This window comes from Gossypium hirsutum, chromosome A08 (genome assembly GCF_007990345.1).
Source record: "Gossypium hirsutum isolate 1008001.06 chromosome A08, Gossypium_hirsutum_v2.1, whole genome shotgun sequence".
Taxonomy (NCBI): Eukaryota; Viridiplantae; Streptophyta; class Magnoliopsida; order Malvales; family Malvaceae; genus Gossypium; species Gossypium hirsutum.
The window spans coordinates 100,634,052-100,653,199 of record NC_053431.1 but is presented as its reverse complement, the minus strand read 5'-3'; the positions used below and the strand labels follow the sequence as shown (position 1 = coordinate 100,653,199).

At 35.8% G+C, this 19,148-nt stretch overlaps 2 protein-coding genes across 2 annotated transcripts; one reads left to right on the top strand and one right to left on the bottom strand.

The window, feature by feature from the left end:
* Positions 1-4,604: 4,604 nt before the first annotated feature.
* LOC121204821 (30S ribosomal protein S11, chloroplastic-like) lies at positions 4,605-4,952 on the bottom strand. The gene has a single exon (XM_041075409.1). It carries the CDS (start codon positions 4,950-4,952, stop codon positions 4,605-4,607), a length of 348 nt encoding a protein of 115 aa, XP_040931343.1.
* A 791-nt stretch (positions 4,953-5,743) lies between these two features.
* Positions 5,744-7,035, top strand: LOC107936672 (myb-related protein 308). The gene is made up of 2 exons (XM_016869420.2): positions 5,744-6,029; positions 6,138-7,035. Exons 1-2 carry the CDS (start codon positions 5,897-5,899, stop codon positions 6,827-6,829), a joined length of 825 nt encoding a protein of 274 aa, XP_016724909.1. The 5' UTR covers positions 5,744-5,896; the 3' UTR covers positions 6,830-7,035.
* The last annotated feature ends 12,113 nt before the right edge of the window (positions 7,036-19,148 follow it).

Genomic DNA, 19,148 nt, shown 5'->3' with positions numbered 1-19,148 from the left:
CTTAGTTTAGTCTTTAATTAATCTTAATTAATCTAATATTTATATTCTTTAATCACTAAAGTTACTAGTAATCATCGTCATTTCCCACTAACAGTATGGAAAACAATGGTTTAATAACCATTTAAGCCAATTAGATAATCATTAGCTAGGTTCTCAAACATTTTTTAAATTAAAACTCAATAGTGATTGGACTTTTACAATTTAGTCGCTGAACTTTGATTAACTATTTTCTCGATTAAATTACTTAATCGATCTTCAATATATTTTCATGTTAACTTCATTAATCTTTATATTTCATCCTTATGGGATCATCCAAGATCCAATCTTTAAAGTTGTTGAGGAGAATCAATCTTTAACGCAAGGTCAAGATCCATGACTCCGAGAACAATCATATATTCTCTTGCCATGATTTAAAGTTGGTGTCATTTAACATAGGAATCGAGTTAATGCTGGTTGTGATGTTAACAAGTGTAATATAGCTAAATCAAACAAAACAAGCTCACATAAGACTTCAAATATAAACCGAAAAAAATTGAATAAATGTAAACCCCATGTCAAAATACTGGGCACTCCATTAATTTTTTTTCTTTGAATAACAATATTTACTTGTAAGTGATATCTTAGTGTAGTAATCAAACACCGACAATAAAAACATGTCGAATAATAAGTCTTCATTTGGATTAATTTATTACTCACATGTAAAACTGAATAATCCTTAAATGTTTATTACTATAGTTGCACATGTAGTTTTCAAATTCTGTTAAACATTAATCTTTCTTGGGGCTAATCAATATTACTATAGCTTAAGTTACATGCACACAACAATTTTAACAATAGATGTTACTTTGATAGTTTATTGTTTCAATTAAGTTATTTTAAAATATATTATTATACCGATAAATTTTCATAACAGTTCAAGGTCAAAACTAAAATTTTTGCTTGCGCTACAAATATGAAATAACTAAAATAAAGTTGTTTAAATGACACAATAAAAAAATTAAAAAACCTTAATATTTGACTGATTTTATATATAATAAAATATTAAGCAACTAAAACTATTTTCCACTAAAATTTAAAACCATTAAATTAAAATATTTAAAAAATAAATATGATAATAGTTAGTATATGTTACAACTCATACAACATATAATACGTGAAAACCAAATACTCACAAGAAAAACTACCTGAATTCATCTTTAAAATACCGTATCCATATATAGTCAAAGAAAAAAATGGAAGAAAAAGAAATCAAAACAATATCACTGCCCCAATAAGAAATGAACGTGGATTCAACTTTTCATTCTTTCCTTTCTTTTTTCTTTTAAATTCAATTAAACTTTTAGAAACGCAAGTCTTCTTTATCAATTATCGTTGTAATAAAATTCAAAATCATACCAATATCATTAATATTCCATTTAATTTGGAATTCAAGAATAAAATTGAAACCATAATCTATATATATATATAATAGAAGAATAGATTAAAAACAAATTATATATTCAATTACAGGTATACATTTAATCTATATTCATAAAATCCTAAAATTAACAAAAAAATTTCAACATAAATCCAAAATATTTAATATATATTAACCAAAATACCAAATCATAACATAAAAATCACAAAACTTAAAAACAAATATTTCAAAAATTAAAGAAAATTAATTTATTCTCAATGATTTAACATGACATGGCTTGAATGTCACTTGTTGGAATCTTAAAACTCTGATATAAAACTTAAAACCGTAAACTAAGATCTGCCATGTTAGATCATCAAGAACAAAACTAGATGTGGAACTGTACTTGAATCTATTACTATATTGAAATCTTCAAGTCTTTATGGTTTTATTATTCCAAATTAACACACAAGTATTTTAGAGATGCTAACTCTTTTTTTTTTCTTAAGAGGATGTTAAAAAAGTTAGCTATGTGTAATTGGGGACCATAATTTTAATATATAACTTTTGTACAATAACGTTAATTTCTAATCAGTCCATCATCAATTAAAAATTAGTTACTGGAGTATTCGTCCCATACTTTATTTAACAGTTGAAACTCAATAAATTTTCAATAAATTAGATCACTTTTAATTTTAGTATCTGCTATATTGGAATTCCCAACCAATTGTGTCTTTGTATCAACCACCCTGTAAGCCCCATACAAAGGATAGGCTGGTTCGCTTGAAGAGAATCTTTTCTATGATCAGACCTGATGATGTTGTGTATAAATAGGGCTCCGTAAGATTCATTAGAATAAGTGATTTGGCATAATCCAAATTAAATTTTAGTTTTTTTTTTTTACTTTCTTATCTTAATAGTATGAAAATGCATTCATTTTTTTTTTGCATCGACCTGATTTCATTAACTATCGGAGTGAAGCAAGGGATCTAAAGAAGAGCAAAGGCTAGACTATATTAGTAACAAGTAAGTCCTTTATATGTAAAAGATCTAGATATATTTTTGGGATAAAGATGAATCGCAAGGCCTAAGACGACCCATAAAGCACTTGATCACGATCAACTTTGTATGCCTACTTGGGTATTGAGCATTTACCTTTAAAAATGAAATTCCTTGGAATGTATAATCGCAACTCCATAAAATGGAATCAAGTAACTTTTTTCTTACATATGGAACCATTAATATATATGGGGATAACATATAGATTTATTTTAAACATATAGAATATAGATTTATTTTTTAGGTATCCGTTTGTATCCATTTGATTTGATTGACTTTTGCTTGAGCCAGATGATGAAAAATTATCATGTCCGGTTCCTTTGGGGGATGGATCTTGAAAAATTCACCTATCCTAATAACAAAAAAACCTAACTTGAATGATCCTGTATTAATAGATAAAATAATTAAGAGATAAAACAGCTAGAGGTATGGGTCATAATTATTATGGGGAACTCTCACGGCCCAATGATCTTTTATATATTTTTCCAGTAGAAATTTTCGGTACTATTGCTTGTAATGTGAGCTTAGCGGTTCTAGAATCTTCAATGATTGGTGAACCCCTGGATCCACTTGCAACTCCTTTGGAAATATTACCTGAATGGTATTTCTTTCTTGAATTTCAAATACTTTGTACAATACCTAACAAGTTATTGGGTGTTCTTTTAATGGTTTCAGTATTCACGGGATTATTAATAGTACCATTTTGGAAAATGTTAATAAATTCCAAAGTCCATTTTGTCGTCCAGTAGCGACAACCATTTTTTTGATTGGTACTGCAATAGCCCTTTGGTTAGGTATTGGAGCAACATTATCGATTGATAAATCCCTAACTTTAGGTCTTTTTAAAATTGAATCAATTAAAAAAAATATCATGATGTGTTTATCTAGGGAGTAGTCACTTCAAAGTCAAAGTGAATTCTCTGTAGATACATTTATTCAATTCTGGTCCGAATCTATGGATTATGCTGAAGGTTCAAAATCCATTGGATTAAAAATTTTGATAAATCAATTTCAAAATGCTTTTTCTACTTCTTTTCTATAATGCCCAATATTTGTTTTACATCTTCTATGCGAAAGTGTTCAATTTTCATAAGGTCTTCTCGACTGTAATTCAAAAGGTCCAATAATTTATGTATATTGGACTTTTTGAGACAATTATCGATCCTGGAAGGCAATTTTGATTGGTCAATAAAAATATATTTCAATGCTATTTCTTTTTTCTTTTTTATTAGTTTAACTAATCTATCATGAAACGGGAAAAAAGGTAAAGTAACATCATGTTGATTATTTTCTAAATGTAAGTTTTCTTCTTTTGCATGTAGAAAAAGAATAAATCAATCAATCAAATTGTGAGAGGCTTCATGAAGTGCTTCTTTTGGAGTTAAACTTCCATTTGTCCATATTTCTAGAAAAAGTATCTTATGTTTTTCATTATCATTCCCATAACAATGAATACTATGATTCGCATTTTGAACATGCATGAATACAACATCTATAGGATAACTTCTATCCTGAAAATTCTTTGGCATTTTTATACCATATCCTCTATTTCTCTCGATTTGTAGTCCAATACACAAATCAATTGGTTCAGTTAGGTTGGCTACATGAGGTGTATTATCAACGATTTCCATAGAAGGTGGTAAGATGATGTTTTGAGTAGTTACATATCGAGGACCCTTGGCACAAATAAAGGTGTTACGAGTTCCATACAATTCCTTTTCAATACAATTTCTTTCAAGTTTATTAAAATTTCATGGACTGATTCTTGAATACTTACTATGGTAGAATATTCATGTGGTATTTTGTCAAATTTTGCATGTGTAATGCATGTTCCTTCTAGTTCTCCAAGCAAAGCTCTTCACATCGCAATGCCTATTGTGTCGGCTTGGCCTTTCATAAGTGGAGACAGAATAAAGCGTCCATAATAAAGGGCCTTACTATCTGTGCTTGATTCAACACACTTCCAATGTCGTGTCTGGATCAAAGTAGAGACTTTTACTTTCTCTTGAACCATAGTAATATTATTTTATTTGATCAGACCATTGAATCATTTATTTTTCTTGAAATCTCTTTAGTGTTTATTTCTACACACTTTTTTAGGGGGTCTACAACCATTATGTGGCATAAGGGTTACATCCCATACGAAACTTCATAGTATACCACTTCTACGAATAGCTCGTAATACTGCATCTCCTCTGAGACCAGGACCTTTTATCATAACTTCTGCTTGTTGCATACCTTGTTCTACTACTGCTCGAATAACTTTTCCTATTGTGGTTTGAGCAGCAAAAGGGGCACCCTTTCTTGTACCCTTGAATCCAGAAGTGCCGATGGAGGACCAAGAGATTACCTGACCCCGTACATCTGTAACAGTAACAATGGTATTGTTGAAACTTGCTTGAACATGAATAACTCCTTTTGGTATTCTACATGCACTTTTCTGTGCACTACTGCGCCCATTCCTATGTGAACCAACTTTTGGTATAGGTTTTGCCATATTTTATCATTTCATAAAGATAACTCAAAGATATATGGATATATCCATTTTATGTCAAAACAGATCTTCTATTTTTATTTGTTTATTGCTTTCTTTAAAATTAGTTCCTTTTCTTTCAGGAGTTCTTTTTAGAATAGAAAGATTATCCTTGTCTTTGTTTATGTCTAGGGTTAAAACAAATTACAATAATTCGTCCCCTCCTACGGATTAGGTGACATTTTTCACAATTTTTATGAATAGAGGCCCTTATTATCATAGTTGTTATTCTTTAAATTTTTTCGATTTCGCTTATTGGAAGAAAATAAGTTTCTTGAAATTTGAATTGTATCCCCTTAAAGGAATATTGAAGTTGATAATATGTATTACTTCATATTTTTCTTTGACATAGGAGACTATTGAACACCTATGAAGAGGTGGTGAAAACTATTTGAAGGGTAGGAGTAGTTAGTTTTTCTTGCACGACTATTGGGAGGCCAAGTCATTGGCTATTTAGTTGGCAAAGTTTTGGGGGAAGTTTAGGAGTTCCATGTGGCACATTTCATGGTCCTTGCTGTTGCTTTTTGGGGATTTGTTTTCTAATTAAGTGTTGCTTGTAACTCTTTTATTTTCTCATTCAATAAAATTGTTATAGAAAAAAAATTGATACTGATACTTTAGTACTAAATAAAAATATTTCAAAGTTTAGAGAATAATTTAAAAGTTGAGTCATAGTTGGAGACGTTTGATGTAAATAATCCACATTCATAATTTTTAACGGTTTTAAAAGGCATAAGCCAAATATTTTGGGACTCGTGGTCCTTAGAGCATCCCTATCTCTATATTGCTTCCTTGTTTCCCTTCCCTCATGTCTCTCCATTGTTTCAATGCTTGTTAAGTATTTGAGAAAGAGAGAGTGAGTGAGCTGACTCGTCGAGTTTCTTATAAACAAAGAGAAAGAGAGAGAGATGGGAAGGGCTCCTTGTTGTACAAAAGTTGGGTTGCATAGAGGTCCATGGACTCCGAGAGAAGACACGTTGCTTGTCAACTACGTTCAAACTCATGGTGAAGGTCACTGGAGATCACTTCCCAATAAAGCTGGTAGCTAAATTCCTCAATTTTAACTTACAAATCCACAAGGCAGGCACTAGTACTTGGTTTGAAACTAAAATGATTCCATTTTTCTTGCCAAATCTGTGAAACTTTCAGGGCTACACAGGTGTGGAAAGAGTTGCAGGCTGAGATGGATGAACTATCTAAGACCTGATATTAAAAGAGGGAATATATCCACAGATGAAGACGATCTCATCATCAGATTACATTCTCTTCTCGGCAATCGTTGGTCTCTCATTGCCGGGAGGCTCCCTGGTCGAACCGATAACGAGATTAAAAACTACTGGAACACCTATCTGAGCAAAAGACTTCTAAGCCAAGGAATCGACCCCAATACCCACAAGAAACTACCAAAGCCAGTAGTTCAACAAGTGAGCAAGAGAAAGAACAGCAGAGGCAGCAATAACAAGCAGAATCCGAAGAAAGCAAAGACAACACTTGAGCCTGCAGTGATACCAAAGGTCCATCTCCCAAAACCCAGTAAGGTGACTTCAATTTATTTTCCAAGAAACGACAGCTTCGACCAATGCAATACGTTTAGCACAGTGTGTTCGAGCCAAGGAGAAGAAGAGGGTATGGGTACCCAGGCTATACAAGGCCCTTGGTCAGAATATGTAAGCAATGGTGAAAACGGGACCGGGTTTCTTTCAGAGTCGGGGTGCCACCCTCGTGTGCCAAGTGAAGATGATAATTCTCTAGATAAGCTTTACGAAGAGTATCTGCAGCTTTTGAAGGCAAACGAAGATCAACTGCAGTTGGATGCTTTCGCTGAATCATTGCTGATCTGATTGGGAAAAAAATATGTATGTATGTATGCATGCATGCATATATTAAAATATCCTGTTAATGTCTGTACTTTTACAAAATTTAAGATTTAATCAATTTAATTAAAAACTTCTAACTATTTTGATTTGAAAATTCTAGTCACATCATTAAAATTTTAAGTATTTTTTTTATCAAAATTTATCAATTTGACATATTGATTAAGTTGTCCTCATATGACGTGTTATATGATTGATAGAAAATAACTATGTTAGATTGAAAATTTTTAACAGAAAATATCAATTATCATAGTGATTGGACTGAAATTTTTAAATTGAAAAAGTAAAAGGACTGAATTTTTAATTTTTAAAGTATAAGGACTAAATCTCAAATTCTATAGATGTACAGGGTGTAATGGCATATTTTAACAAAATAGGAAAAAAAAACAAAAGTGGCATATCGTTGTTATTAATTAATTACGTTTGAAGGTCAAACGGAATTTTCTCTCAAAAGAGTTGGTTGAATTTTAGATTTCACGTGCTTACCTTCTTCTTCTTCTTCTTCTTTTTTTTTTAATTAACAACTAGATTCGCAAAAAAAGAATCTAGATTTCTTTCTCGGAAGAATGAGGGTACAGATCCGAAAAAGACAAAGAAAACAGAAACAAGATCCAGCAGCCAAAGTGATGTTATATATTTGTGATTGGCCTTCCCTTTGCAGCTCCAAGAAAGGTTCCTCAAAGCTTCAAAAGGACAAATTGATGAATCCATGCATGATTACGGCTGAGCCACTTCCTTTATTGGAATCAGCCACATGAGAGGAGGTCATGTGCAGTGGAGTAGGAAAGAACAAATCTGGGGGAAGATCAAATCAACCATTTGAGGAGAAGTCGAGAGCAATGGCAGTGGCAATTTCAAAAGAGAGTGGTTGCAAGCGTAACCCTAATCATCCAACCATATTAGATAATTTGACATTTATATTTAAATTTTAATCCAATGTTAATAATGAATTGTAAAATTACTTTGATGTTTATACATGATATACTGTTACTATATAAGTATATACACTTATAATGAATTATTTAGTATTTTTTGCTAAAATTTATTTTTTTGTCATAAACCACTCTTTCCTTCTTTCTTTTTTCATTATAAAGCCACTCTTTTTCAACCTTTATTTTGTATTAATATTCAGTAAGTTAGTGTTGTTCTTTTAATTTATAACAGTAGGGGCGATATTAAAATTTTTTTTAGGGATCCAAATTAAATTATAATTTTTATGATAGTAAAAATGTAATTTCACCATTTTATCTTTATAATTTTTAAAGGATTAAATCAAATTTTTATATTTTTAGGAAGGCCAAAGTGCAATTTTAAGAGCTTAAATGAAAAATTTTTCATTTTAAAGGTGCCAGCCCATCTAATTTTGGCCTTGTATAATAGTATTTATAGCGGTATTAATTTTTTTTTAATTTGTTCGGTTTTAAATTATAAATATCTTTAATTTATAAGAATATTATTTATGTTATTGATATTATTTTTAAATATATTTTAATTTATAAATGGTGTAAATTTATATTAATATTTAAGTATGTGTTAACTTTTTTATTTATATGATAATTTAAACAAGTTAGAGATATATTTTAATTATAATATTATATTTGCAATTTTTTAGGCTTTAGGATATATTTAATGTAAGTTATATGGTATTGTGATTATGGTTTTTGTAATTTTATTTTGTAATATTATGTAAGATAAATATTATCTAAAATTTGTAAAGTTTAGTTTTTTTTATTATTTATAATCTTATTTTTATTTTTATTTATGAGATTATTGAAATTTATTTTTAGGGTATTTCACTAGTTTTTAGTTATTTTATAATGTTTTCTTTATTATTTTATTTTTATATAAGTTATCTTAATATTTTTTTTATTATTTATGTAAGTTATATTAAGTTTTGTAACTTTTTTTTTGTTTTTTTAGCTATGTCTGCTATCTCTGGCAGGTTTTAGGGTTTTCATTTTTTTGTCCTTGTATTAATCTGTCGGCGCAGTGGTGCCCTTCTGCGATTATCTTTTATCTTGGGAAAGCACAGTAGTTACTCAACACGAGTATCAATTATGGAATCTGATTTTGCGGAACTTTCAATTAATGAGAAGGAAGATGAGGTTTTGCAAATTCATGGGGAAAGAGATCCAGATAGGGAGAGGGGGTTCTGTAACAACCCGTACCGAAGACCGTTGCCGGAGTCGGACACGAGGGGTTCACAGACTAAATTCGCTTACTATCGCAGTCCATTTTAAAAATTTCCAGACAGCTGGCTAACTGTGTCGCTGTCACCTTAAAAATCATATCTTGAGTTTCACAACTCGAAAATCAGTTTCGTGATTTTTCCCTGAAATTAGACTCATATGTCCATCTACATATTTTTTTCTAGAATTTTTGGTCAGGCCAATTAGTACAGTTAATTAGTTAAAGTATCCCCTGTTACAGGGATCGACTACACTGACCTTTGCGCATTACAACTTGGATATCTCCCTGTACAGGGCTTCAATACTGATGTCGTTTGTTTTCATAGAAACTAGACTCAAAAAGGAATCTATGCATATATGGCATGACTTCTAATTATCTCTGGTTAATTTATAATGAATTTCCAAAGTCGGAACAGGGAATCCAGAAACCGTTCTGACCCTGTCTCACGAGAACCTAAATATCTCTTAACATACTGTCCATATGATCGTTTCGTTACTTTCCTATGAAAATAGATTCATCAAGGTTCGTTTACATAATTTATTCACTATTTAATTCCATTCCTACTATTTTTAGTGATTTTTCACATCCACATCACTGCTGCTGTCAGCATCTGTTTTTTTTAAGGTAAACTTTACCTATTTCATGATCCTCCATGGATCAACTAGAGTTTGTCATACATATTCCAAAAGTGATCAAGAATAACCCTTCCCATGGCTAACCGTTACCAACATTTCCATACCTCTCGACGGACAACATACAAAACGATTATAATGCTATGATCAAAGTATATTTAAGCCATTTTCGCATGGCTATCCAAATTTACACAAAACCGAAGGGTACATGACCAACAACAAAAGGGTAGTCCTATACATGCTGTGACAGCCCAAAATTAACCCTAGTCGGGAAGTGGTTTCGGGACCGCTAAACCGAGTCACCGAAAGGTTTGAATGTGATGTTTATTGTCTAGAATATGTAATCATGAATGTGTGAAAATTTCAAGCTTCGATTTAGTCGATTGCATGTGAATTTAGTCAATAGGACTTATATGAGAAAATTTTAAAATGTGATAGGTCAATGCATGAGGACCTATTAGTGCATGTGGAAGAAAAAGGGGACTTGCATGTCAAATTCCCCCTCCCTAATATGTAGTGGCCGGCCATGCTATGGGTGGAAACATGTTGGGAACATGTTGGCCTAGTGAGGTATGTAGGATAAAATATAATAAGAAGTATGGGGAATAAAGAAATGGAAAAAGGAAAGGATGTGTGTAATTGTTTCTTCCCCTCCCCATTGCCGTGAAAGTAAGAAAGAAAACAAAGAAAAAAAAAGTGTCCATCTTTCTTCATTTCCCCTTGGCCGAATGTTCTAAGGAAGAAAGAAAAACAAGTTGTGTTCTTTGGTTCTTCTTGGCCGAATTGAAAGGAAGAAGAAGGGAGTGAAGCAATCGGTCATCTTAGGTCACTATTAAGGTAAGGAAGTTTGTACTAGCTTTTGAAATTTTAGTTGATATTGAGTGAGTTATCAAGTGATTTTTGTAAACCATGTTGAAATTTCGATTTTGGGGGTGAGTATGGTTTTCGGCTATAAAAGATTAATAAGGGTGATGATTGTGTTTCATGCTAAACTTAGATGAATAATGGTAGTTGCTCACATCTTGATATCTATGAGTTCCTTTCTTGGTTCTACCATAGACCCCCAAAGTATATGTTTATTGGGTGTTTTTGGAGGTTTATGATAGAAGCTAATGAGTGAGAGTTTGATAGGTACCATGAGGTTAAACTTCATGAGATTGTAAGCTTGTAAGTTGGATGATGAAATTCATGCTTTGTGAAGGTAAAAGGAGTAGAAGGAGCATTCGGCCATGAAGAAAAAAAAGAGAGCAAAGGGGGAAATTTATGATGAATTAAGTGTTAAATGGAATGAAAATGATATTATATGGGGTATGTATATTCGGCCATATGAGTAAATATATAGATGATGTTAAATTTGATTATGTATAATGGGCATTAAGATGTGGAACATAAGAAATGTAGTATATGTGGATCTACATGATGTTATAGTTGACATTGTGCATATACACATGCATTCGGCCATCTAATTGAGTATGAAGGTGGTGTTAAATCTAATTGTGATGCCCATTCCGAAGTATATATATATACATATATATATACATAAGTATGCCATTCGTGATGTTACCTTTAATTATGTGTGTAATCGACTAAATGGGTAATTAGTGTGGATGGTTGCCGAATATACAAACATACATATGCATGTGTAATTGAATTATGAATGTTTAACAAGATGGTTAAACTAGTTAAATTATTGATTAAGCTCAAGGAGTTAAAGGAGGTGAATCGAGCAAAGGCAAAGAAAAGGTCATCGAGTAGCCGAGTTGGAACCGTCTTACCCAACATGAGGTAAGTCATTAAGCATGTAGTTGGTATTATTTCAAATGGTCATAATGTTTATGTATTGATGCTGAATGGAATGAATAAATATACATATATATATGCATGTACGTATGTGATGATGAAATTGTTGAATGAAAAGAAAAGAGGTAAGATGTACTGAGTTGTTGATCTCGGCACTAAACGTGCGGGTATAACCATTTATGACCATGAGATTGGCGCTAAGTGCGCGGGATTAAATTGTACAGCACTAAGTGTGCGATTTGACTATGTTGCACTAAGTGTGCGAAATGAATATGATGCACTAAGTGTGCGAATTGACCATGCGGCACTAAGTGTGCGAGTTTGACTATGTAGCACTAAGTGTGCGATTTGATTACGTAGCACTAAGTGTGCGAGTTGATTATATAGCACTGAGTGTGCGGACTCAATATACATTCGTGAATCATTATGGACACTACGTGTGCGACACTATTGAGTCGATCGCGGACAGCGGATCGGGTAAGTGTCTTGAGTACATGGCTAATAGGTGCTATGCTTATACTTGGTGTTGAGCTCGGTAAGTTTGAACCTATGTGACAAATATACTTGAAGTCACGTACATAAAATTTATCGTAGGATGGGTGAAAGGCTGTTTAGTCGTTTGATTGTAACAAAAATAAATTGATTTATGAAAATGCTTCAATGTCCTATTGATGAGTATATGGAATGTGAATGCATGAATTGATATGAAATTGAATCGATAGGTTGGAGGAACTATGGTATGGTTCGGTATGGATGGAGTAAATTGTCTCATTCCATTTTGTTTCCTCTTGTGATAATGTTATTGATGGATGGTAGTGCATTGCTTATGACTTACTGAGTTATAAACTCACTCGGTGTTTCCTTGTCACCCATTATAGGTTGCTTGAACTCATCTATTTTTGCGGGGTCAGGCCGTCATCGAAGTCATCACACCGGATAGCAAGTTTTGGTACTTTCTTCTTAGTTGGCTTAGAAGAACATTTTGGCATGTATAAGCTATTACGTTGTGTTTGAACTTTGGCATGTAAACTTTAAGCCATGCGAAAATGGCACGAATGTTCGATTGAGTTGGATCAAGGGTAGGCATGAAATGGACCTAGTTACTTTCGTAACAGATGCTGGCAGCAGCAGTGTCATGAGATTGAAAAATCACTAAAAATAGTAGGAGTGGAATTAATTGATGAATAAATTATGTAATCGAAGCTCGATGAGTCTTTTTTCATGAGGAAGTAACGAAAAGATCATATGGGCAGTATATTAAGAGATAATCAGATTTTTGTGGGACAGGGCCAGAACAGTTTCTGGATTCCCTGCTCCGACTTTGGAAATTCATTATAAATTAACCAGAGATAATTAGGGGTCGTACCATATATGTACAGATTCCTCTCTGAGTCTAGTTTTCATAGAAACAAACGGCATCAGTATTGAAGCCCCGTGCAGGGAGATATCCAAGTCGTAATGGGCAAAGGTCAGTGTAGTCGACCCCTGCAATATGGGAGACTTTGACTAATAAACTGTACTAATTGGCCAGACCAAAAATTCTAGAAAAAAACACATAGATGGGCACAGGAGTCTAGTTTCTGGGAAAAATCACAAAACTGATTTTCGAGTTACGAAACTTAAGATATGATTTTTAAAACGACTAGTACACAGATTGGGCAGTGTCTGGAAAATAAATTTTATAAGGGGTTAAAGTCAGTTAACACCTCGTGTTCGACTCCGGTGTCGGTTTCGGGTTCGGGGTGTTACATTTGATTGGTATCAGAGCTATGGTTTAGTCGGTTCTAGGACTACCATAGCGCGTATGAGTCTAGCTATACATGCCGAATGTTAATGTTTAAATGTGTGATGACTTCCGACGGTTGAAATGTTTTTGTTTTGATTAGTAAATGGACCCCGGTGAAGAAAGAACCCTAGCGGATGACGTTGAGAGTGTAGCGGCTGCTCCTGCACAAGGGACGCCGCCTGTTGAACCTCAGTCATCTGCGAATAATCAAGGTGAGGGGGCTAAACAAGCCTTCTTTACCATGATGAATGAGTGGGTCGCGCAATATGCCCGAACCAACCCGGCTGTCCAACAATTCCCAAATTTGAATAATCCACCCCAAGAGCCTGTAATGCCATCAGTCGCTGATCCTGTGAGGCTGAGTAAGCCACCTGTAGACTTGATTAGGAAGCGTGGGGCCGAGGAGTTCAAGGCTATAGTAACTGATGATGCCGAAAGGGCCGAGTTCTGGCTTGATAACACCATTCGGGTGTTCGATGAATTGTCATGCACACCCGACGAATGTCTAAAATGTGCTATATCTTTGTTGCGAGACTCAGCCTACTATTGGTGGAGGACCTTGATTTCCATAGTCCCGAACGAGCGAGTAACTTGGGACTTCTTTCAAACGGAATTCCGAAAGAAATTTATTAGCCAACGGTTCATTGATCAGAAGCGTAAGGAGTTCTTGGAACTCAAGCAAGGCCGTATGACTGTATCTGAATACGAACATGAATTCGTAAGACTCAGTAGGTATGCCCGGGAGTGTGTAGCTGATGAGGTTGCTATGTGCAAAAGATTCGAGGAAGGATTGAATGAAGATTTAAAGCTACTAATGGGTATTTTGGAAATAAAAGAATTCGCAACACTAGTCGAACGAGCCTGCAAGGCGGAAGAACTTGGAAAGGAGAAGAGGAAGGCTGAATTTGAAGCTAGAGATTATCGTAAAAGATCGACGGGTAAAGCTCCGTTCTCAGCTGTAAAGAAGTTCAGGGAGGACATTAATAAGTCGAGGGCGACTGCGGGAATTTCCATCAGGGCAAGACCATCGATGGGCTCCCGAGCTACTTCGGTAGCTAGTGTGGGCAATAATTGTCACGAGAAACCTGAATGTCCCCAATGTGGAAGACGACACCTAGGTGAATGTTGGGGCAAGTCTACTAGCAGGGCCTGTTACGGATGCGGTTCGAAGGACCACTTCATTAGAGATTGCACGGAGCTGGATGAGAAGAATAAGATTCAAGGTGCAAGACCTAGTGGAGTGACATCTAGAGGTAGACCACCGAGAATTTTAGGAGGCAGGGGTGGTAGTCAGAGGGGGGCCTCTGATACGGCCGATCGAGCCGAGAACCGTACTCCTGCTAGAGCATATGCCATTCGCGCACGAGAGGAGGCATCCTCCTCCGACGTCATCACTGGTACCTTCACTCTCTTTGATACTAATGTGATTGCATTGATTGACCCTGGTTCTACTCATTCATATGTATGCAAAACCTTAGCAACCAGTAAGACTTTACCTGTTGAGTCTACTGAGCTCGTAATTCGAGTATCAAACCCGTTGGGTCAATGCGTACTTGTTGATAAAGTGTGTAAGAGATGCCTTCTAATAATCCGAGAATCCTGTTTTCCGGCCGATTTGATGCTTTTGCCGTTCGACGAGTTTGATGTTATTCTTGGTTTGGATTGGTTAACCGCGCATGATGCGGTTGTGAATTGCAAAAGCAAGACTATCGATTTGAGGTGCGCAAATAACGAAATAATCCGAGTTGAGTCTGCGGACTTAAGGGGGTTGCCAGCTGTAATATCAGCAATGTTGGCCTAGAAATATGTAAGGAAAGGGTGCGAAGCATACCTCGCGTATGTACTTGATGACAAGGAGTTAGGAAAGAAACCCGAATCGGTGCCGGTGGTTTGTGAATACCCGGATGTTTTTCCTGAAGAGTTACCGGGTTTGCCACCTGTTCGGGAGATAGAGTTTGGTATTGAGCTTGTACCTGGAACTACGCCAATTTCGATAGCTCCGTATCGTATGGCACTAACCGAGTTAAAAGAATTGAAAGCTCAATTGCAAGAGTTGACGGATAGAGGTTTCGCTCGACCAAGTTTCTCACCTTGGGGTGCACCAGTATTGTTCGTGAAAAAGAAGGACGGAACCATGAGGTTGTGTATTGACTATCGTCAACTGAATAAAGTGACGATAAAGAATAAGTATCCGTTACCGCGTATTGATGATCTGTTCGATCAATTAAAGGGAGCATCGGTGTTTTCAAAGATAGATTTGAGATCGGGTTATTATCAGTTGCGGATTCGAGATTCGGACGTACCCAAAACTGCTTTCAGAACGAGGTACGGTCACTACGAGTTCTTAGTGATGCCGTTTGGGCTCACTAATGCCCCTGCGGTGTTTATGGATTTGATGAATCGGATCTTCAGGCCGTATTTGGATCGGTTCGTAGTTGTGTTTATTGATGACATCTTGGTCTATTCAAGAGATGAGACCGAACATGCCGAGCATCTGAGGCTAGTGTTGCAAATTTTGCGGGATAAGCAGTTATATGCTAAGTTCAGTAAGTGTGAGTTCTGGTTAAGAGAGGTTAGCTTCTTGGGTCATGTGGTATCCGCATCGGGTATTCGAGTTGACCCGAGCAAAATTTCAGCCATACTTAACTGGAAGCCTCCGAGAAATGTTACCGAAGTCCGGAGCTTTCTAGGGCTCGCCGGTTATTACCGACGATTTGTCAAAGGTTTCTCGATGATAGCCACACCAATGACGAAGCTACTTCAAAAGGATGTTAAGTTCGAATGGACGGAGAAATGTCAGAAAAGCTTCGATCAACTGAAAACTCATTTGACTGAAGCTCCAATTTTGGTGCAACCCGAATCGGGTAAAGAGTTTGTCATTTATAGTGACGCATCCCTACTTGGGTTGGGTTGCGTATTGATGCAAGAAGGTCGAGTTGTGGCCTATGCGTCGAGACAATTGAAGCCACACGAGAGAAATTATCCGACCCATGATCTCGAACTAGCCGCCATTGTGTTTGCATTGAAAATATGGCGACATTATTTGTTTGGTGAGAAGTGCCATGTGTTTTCGGATCACAAAAGTCTCAAATATTTGATGACTCAACGAGACTTGAATCTGCGACAAAGACGTTGGCTTGAGTTGTTGAAAGATTACGAGCTTGTCATTGATTACCACCCGGGAAAGGCTAATGTGGTTGGGGACGCCTTAAGCCGGAAATCACTGTTTGCTTTGCGAGCGATGAATGTACACTTGTCTGTTCTACCTGACAATGTGTTAGTAGCTGAATTAAAAGCCAAACCATTATTGACTCATCAAATTCGTGAAGCTCAGAAAGTCGATGAGGAATTGGTTGCAAAACGAGCTGAGTGTGTTCCGAACAAGGAATCGGAGTTTCAGATTGATGATGATGGTTGTTTGAGGTTTAGAAGTCGTTTGTGTGTTCCAAGGAATTCGGAACTCATTCCGATGATTCTGAACGAAGCCCATTGTAGCCGAATGTCAATTCACCCGGGGAGCACGAAAATGTACAACGACTTGAAACGTCGGTTTTGGTGGCGTGGTATGAAACGAGACATCTCCGACTTTGTTTCAAGATGTTTAATATGTCAATAAGTGAAAGCGGAACATCAAGTGCCTTCAGGGTTACTTCAGCCGATCATGATACCCGAGTGGAAATGGGACCGAGTCACAGTGGACTTTGTGTCCGGACTGCCATTGTCCGCAAGTAAGAAGGATGCGATTTGGGTTGTTGTTGATAGGCTGACTAAGTCGGCTCACTTTATCCCCGTGCGTACGGATCTTTCATTGGATAAACTAGCCGAATTGTATGTCTCTCAGATTGTGAGATTACATGGAGTACCTATTTCTATCGTGTCGGATAGAGATCCGAGATTCACCTCACGATTTTGGAAGAAATTGCAAGAAGCTTTGGGTACCAAGCTGCATTTTAGCACCGCTTTTCACCCACAAACCGATGGTCAATCCGAGCGGATAATTCAAATACTTGAGGATATGTTGAGATGTTGCATCCTCGAGTTCAGTAGTTCATGGGAACGGTATTTACCTTTGATTGAATTCGCTTACAACAATAGTTTTCAATCAAGTATTAAGATGGCACCTTATGAGGCTTTGTACGGTCGTAAATGCCGTACGCCATTGTTTTGGACCGAGCTTGGTGAAAGTAAAATTTTCGGAGTTGATTTGATTAAAGATGCCGAACAAAAAGTAAAGGTAATCCGCGAAAGTCTGAAGGTAGCCACAGATCGTCAAAAATCGTATGCGGATTTAAAACGAAAGGACATTGAATATCAGGTGGGAGATAAAGTGTTTCTTAAAGTGTCACCTTGGAAGAAGGTACTCAGATTTGGCCGTAAAGGCAAGTTGAGCCCGAGATTCATTGGGCCGTACGAAATTTCGAACGAGTGGGGCCGGTTGCATATAGATTGATTTTGCCCCCTGAACTTGAATGGATGCACGATGTCTTCCATGTTGCAATGCTTCGACGTTATAGATCCGATCCGTCACATGTGATTAATCCCTCAGAAGTTGAAATTCAATCTGACTTGAGCTATGAAGAAGAACCGATTCGTATCCTAGCTCGTGAAGTGAAAGAGTTGCGAAATAAAAGGGTTCCGTTGGTTAAGGTGTTGTGGCTCAAACACGGGATCGAGGAAGCAACCTGGGAACCCGAGAGCTCGATGAAAGAACGATATCCAAACCTATTTACCGGTAAGATTTTCGAGGATGAAAATTTCTTAAGTGAGGGAGAGTTGTGACAGCCCAAAATTAACCCTAGTCGGGAAGTGGTTTCGGGACCGCTAAACCGAGTCACCGAAAGGTTTGAATGTGATGTTTATTGTCTAGAATATGTAATCATGAATGTGTGAAATTTTCAAGCTTCGATTTAGTCGATTGCATGTGAATTTAGTCAATAGGACTTATATGAGAAAATTTTAAAATGTGATAGGTCAATGCATGAGGACCTATTAGTGCATGTGGAAGAAAAGGGGACTTGCATGTCAAATTCCCCCTCCCTAATATGTAGTGGCCGGCCATGCTATGGGTGGAAACATGTTGGAACATGTTGGCCTAGTGAGGTATGTAGGATAAAATATAATAAGAAGTATGGGGAATAAAGAAATGGAAAAAGGAAAGGATGTGTGTAATTGTTTCTTCCCCTCCCATTGCCGTGAAAGTAAGAAAGAAATCAAAGAAAAAAAAAGTGTCCATCTTTCTTCATTTCCCCTTGGCCGAATGTTCTAAGGAAGAAAGAAAAACAAGTTGTGTTCTTTGGTTCTTCTTGGCCGAATTGAAAGGAAGAAGAAGGGAGTGAAGCAATCGGTCATCTTAGGTCACTATTAAGGTAAGGAAGTTTGTACTAGCTTTTGAAATTTTAGTTGATATTGAGTGAGTTATCAAGTGATTTTTGTAAACCATGTTGAAATTTCGATTTTGGGGGTGAGTATGGTTTTCGGCTATAAAAGATTAATAAGGGTGATGATTGTGTTTCATGCTAAACTTAGATGAATAATGGTAGTTGCTCACATCTTGATATCTATGAGTTCCTTTCTTGGTTCTACCATAGACCCCCAAAGTATATGTTTATTGGGTGTTTTGGAGGTTTATGATAGAAGCTAATGAGTGAGAGTTTGATAGGTACCATGAGGTTAAACTTCATGAGATTGTAAGCTTGTAAGTTGGATGATGAAATTCATGCTTTGTGAAGGTAAAAGGAGTAGAAGGAGCATTCGGCCATGAAGAAAAAAAAGAGAGCAAAGGGGGAAATTTATGATGAATTAAGTGTTAAATGGAATGAAAATGATATTATATGGGGGTATGTATATTCGGCCATATGAGTAAATATATAGATGATGT

Bases quoted from the DNA above. Each gene is read 5' to 3' on its own strand.
- LOC107936672 (XM_016869420.2), top strand. From the start codon at position 5,897: ATGGGAAGGGCTCCTTGTTGTACAAAAGTTGGGTTGCATAGAGGTCCA. The intron at 6,030-6,137 runs GTAGCTAAATTC...TGAAACTTTCAG, and splicing joins ATCACTTCCCAATAAAGCTG to GGCTACACAGGTGTGGAAAG.
- LOC121204821 (XM_041075409.1), bottom strand. From the start codon at position 4,952: ATGGCAAAACCTATACCAAAAGTTGGTTCACATAGGAATGGGCGCAGT.